Below are 3,950 nucleotides of genomic sequence, written 5' to 3'. Positions count from 1 at the left end.
CGATGCGACGCCGGCAGGTCGGCTAGGCTGCCAGGCTGGCGAGCGCCGCAGCGGCAGCGAGCGGCGTACCGGCACCGAAAGCCCCCGGCGGCAGCCTGGGCGACGGTTGAGGGCCGCCCCGGGCCCCTCGCTGCCTGCCCAGGCGGCACGCGCCCCCCGCCGCGGCAGCTGCGATGCATGGCCACGGCAGCGGCGCGCCCAGCAGCCGGCGCGGCGCGGGAAAGGCCGCCCATAGCCGCCGCCCTGGGCTGCCACGGCTGCCGAGGAGCGGGCGAGCGCGGCGGCGGCTCCTCACCATCTGTATCAAGGAAGTGAACGCCGCGGCCCTGCGGTGCGGCCAGGCGCAGCAGGAGGGAGCGTCAGGGGCAGTGGGGCCCGATTGACACAAGAGGGGATGCAAGCCAGCTAGCGGCCAGCTGCAGCGGGGGCGGGACCGGCGGCGGCCGCTGACGCCCACCTGGGGACGAACTGAACCGAGGAGATGACGCCCTGGACCTCCCCAGGGGCTGCCTCCATGATGCGGGCCTTGAGAACGTCCATGGCCAAAATGGGGTGAGCCGAATGGTGCTGGCTCGGTTGGCGGAGCGGGCTACCGGCTGGCTCAGCCGAAAGGTGCTGGTCGGGTGGCCGGCCCATGTAGAGCGGCACCAGGTAGCTCTGGTTGTAAGGGCCGAACCCTGCACGGGGACATGTCATCCGCTCTTTCGCGAGGGCTTCAGGGCACCCGGTCGAGGGGTGCTCGCAGCACCTCATGACACCCTTGTGACACACGCACTCCCCGCGCTCCCCAGGGCCCTCCTCTCCCCTGCACCTGGGTATGCTGCCATGCTCAACGGCGAATAAGCTCCAGGCTGCACTCCCACGCCGATGCCGCGCCCCTGCTCCAGCTGCAGCTGCAGCATCAAGTCTAGTGGTTCGCAGAGTGCATCAGGAGTGACCAGATACAAACAGCGGTCCGTTATCCCCTGCTGTCGGAAGACACGCATGCCATTGCCAGCTGTGCCAGAGTGCATTCATTCATTCATTCATTCAGCACACAGCCCGGCCGCCTCTTGCTCGAGGGCGGCCCACTTTGGCCTGGGCCGCCCGGGCCGCCCTCCCCCCCGGGCGCATGTTCGGTGTTGGAGGGGTGTGCCCAGCGATAGGGGGCCCCTGAAGGCATGCGCCGAGGCCGGGAAGCGTGGTTCGGCGCTGCTGCACGCTTGGCGATTTGACCAGAACCACGTGCCGCCGAGCTGCGGCCGCAGTTTCCGGCCCACGGTCTACGGTCGCAGCCACGGGACTCGGCGGCACGGCGTTTGGGCCCAAGCTTGCTGCCGCCGCCGCCGTGCCCGGGGGGCAGCGCGGCGGCGGCGGCACGCTGCGACGCCCCCGTGCTGCCGAGCTGCGGCCGTAGTTTCCTGCCAGAAGCCCACGGCCACAGCCACGGGACTCGGCGGCACGGAGTTTCGGTCCACGGCTTGCTGCCGCCGCCGTCGGCAGGGGTGCTGCCCGCGGCGGCGGCGGAGCGCACGTGGCAACCCCCCGCGTTTCCTTGCCTCCCATCCACCGGACCCCGTCCTGCGCTTCACTTTGTTTAGGGAGGGGCTGCTCACTGCTCATTGCTCATTGCTCATCGCACACTGCTCAACGCTCATTGCCCTATATCCCACCCAGCCGCAGGACTCCACTGCCGCCCGCGCCCCGCCCCATCTGGCCGCTTGCGCGCCCCATCCCCCCTCGATGGGGCCCGCCCACACCGGGGCCTCCCCCCTCCCGCCCACTGCTTTCTCAACGGCCCCGAGCCGGGGCTGCCCTCATTGCATACATAGTGCGCCTTTCCCTGCTTTTCTAGTGACCTAGCGTTCCGCACTGCCGTTTGGCCAGCCCATGCTCCCGTACCGTTGCGTTTCTCCCCAATGCGCCATGCCACTTTGCCAGTCATACACACGTTTCGATGCGTGCCCTGTCAGCTGCTTGCGTTGCATGTCGCCTTGCTCCACCCCTGTTTTATTGCTTTCTCTGCTTTCGCCCGGTTCCCGTCCCGTTTCGGCGGGGAGTCTATGTTGCAAGCTAGTTCTTGCTTTACCAGACTTTAAGCCCACACAAGCAGCTCGGCGGGGCGGATCTACGATCGTTTCGGCGTTTAATATTGCGTGCCACAGCCACGAAAGGTCTGGTGTGGCATCCTCGGTAGCACGGTGGAGGCTGCAAGCGTGCCGCGGCGGCCTGCTGGGGAGGTCCTGTGGCGCCTCACGCCCTGCACCGCCCCCCCGACCGTGCCCCCGCTCTGCAGCGTGCATGGCGGCGTTTCCCCCCACTTGAACAGAACCAAAGGAGCCAACATGAAGGAGGCACCGGTTGTGGCGAGTTGCCCTCGCGTTCTCCCCCTCCTGCACCCGCCTGGAGGCCAACACGTGCGACACCCGCACGTGTGCGCACTCCGTGGCGGCGACCCGCAAAAACCGTGCCTGGAGGCCTTTCTGCCCCTCAATAACTTGCAGGGGCCAGCTCATGCTGCAAGCAGCACCTCTGAACCCTTCCTGCCTGGCGCTCTCTGCCAATCCTAATAGAGCGGTTTGTGCGGCTTCCCGGCAGCCGCGCCGACAAGCGGCCGCTTAGCGGCGGGCGGGGTAAGGAACCTGTTCGCCGTAACCGTCCCCACAGCCCTCCCCGCCTCGCAAAAGTGCTGCCATTACGTTTTTTATCCTTCCCACATGCATACAGCACCCTCCAGAGCCAGAGGGACCCCCAGGGCTAGGGCAGCGTGGTGCGGAGGAGCGCTCGACGGGGCGGCAGGCTGTGTCTCGCACCATTTTGCAGAACGATGGCCCATCCTCTGAGATCCTGGAGTGCCCAAAGGGACAGTGGATGGTGCATGGCCCAGGATCGAGGCAGGCAGCACCGGCGAGCAGAGGAGCATGCCGAATGCCGATGCCGCCTCAGCACACCCAGCACGCGGCGGGGTGTGGCCAATTGAGTGCAGCCCGCGCCCAACCGCGTCTTTCGATCATCCACACCGCGCTCCCTGACGATAACCAAGGCTCCAGAGGACCGGGCTGCTGTTCCAGGACGGTGCCAGGCCGCGGCCCTGAGAGTCTACCCACGCAATGCACGCCACCGCGCGGTTCCTGGCGCTGGCAGCGCTCTGCCTGGCGCTGGGCGCGGCGCAGGCGCGGGGCGCCCGGCACCTTGCCGCCGCCGCCGCCCCGGCGGCAGCGCCCGGCGCCAACAGCTCCGCGTGCCCGCCCTACGGCTTTGATGCTCTGGAAGATTTCAACGTGACTGACTACATCTCGGCTCCGTGGTATGTTCTGGCCCAGGTGCGAGGAGGAAACGACGCGTGCGAGGGGGAAGCAACCTGCACACTGGGCACACGTCCGATTCCCCGCCGCCCAACTTGGTTGGACCCACCCGCCTTTGGCGCCTGCGCATGCCGCTGCCACTGACTGTTGTCCCCCAGCCCTTCCCCTTGTCCCATCGTCCGTCACAGCAGCTCCTGCACCCCAACGCACATGCCCGGGCCCTCCCCTGGCTGCTGCCTGGCCCCCACCTCTTCGCCTGTTGCCTGCACCTGCCTGCCTGCTTACCCGCCTGCCCGCCTGCCCTGGCGCAGCTTCCGCTCATCTACCAGCCGGTGGACCAGCTGTACTGCACCCAGGCGCGTTACGTACCGCTCAACCCAGAGGACCCCCTGGAGGGCCTGCAAGTCATCAACTTCAGCAGGAAGGGCGGCGTGAGCGGAGAGCCCGTGTCCACCGGTGCCGGCCCCTCGTGAGTCTGGCCTGGTTGTTTTGTTTCGGTCTCGCTTGTTGGACGGCTGGCACCAAGCCGGGCACATGTGGCGGATGGAGGGACGCAGGATTGAGCAAAGGTGGCTCTCTGAATGTCGAGCCCGCAAGCTCTGGCAGCCCTGCCCCAGGCCGGCCGCAGGCCCGTGCGCTGCTCCCACCGCCGTTGGTCCCCGCCGT

At 67.9% G+C, this 3,950-nt stretch overlaps 2 protein-coding genes across 2 annotated transcripts in view; one reads left to right on the top strand and one right to left on the bottom strand.

Annotated features, from left to right (window-relative positions):
• The window catches only part of CHLNCDRAFT_133694 (hypothetical protein), a gene marked incomplete at both ends in the record, with an annotated part of 3,017 nt that extends 2,477 nt beyond the window's left edge, over window positions 1-540 (bottom strand). Inside the window, 2 exons of the mRNA XM_005851907.1 lie at window positions 296-326; window positions 458-540. Of these exons, the coding sequence (XP_005851969.1) occupies window positions 296-326; window positions 458-540 (114 nt within the window). The remainder of the gene's footprint in view (window positions 1-295; window positions 327-457) is intronic.
• Window positions 541-3,089: 2,549 nt separating this feature from the next.
• CHLNCDRAFT_49742 (hypothetical protein) overlaps window positions 3,090-3,950 on the top strand; it is a gene marked incomplete at both ends in the record, with an annotated part of 1,340 nt that continues 479 nt past the window's right edge. Inside the window, 2 exons of the mRNA XM_005852222.1 lie at window positions 3,090-3,302; window positions 3,596-3,753. Of these exons, the coding sequence (XP_005852284.1) occupies window positions 3,090-3,302; window positions 3,596-3,753 (371 nt within the window). The remainder of the gene's footprint in view (window positions 3,303-3,595; window positions 3,754-3,950) is intronic.

This window comes from Chlorella variabilis, assembly GCF_000147415.1.
Source record: "Chlorella variabilis unplaced genomic scaffold CHLNCscaffold_1, whole genome shotgun sequence".
Classification (NCBI taxonomy): domain Eukaryota; kingdom Viridiplantae; phylum Chlorophyta; class Trebouxiophyceae; order Chlorellales; family Chlorellaceae; genus Chlorella; species Chlorella variabilis.
Note: the sequence above shows the minus strand (reverse complement) of the source record. Positions and strands in the feature narration are given on the sequence as shown.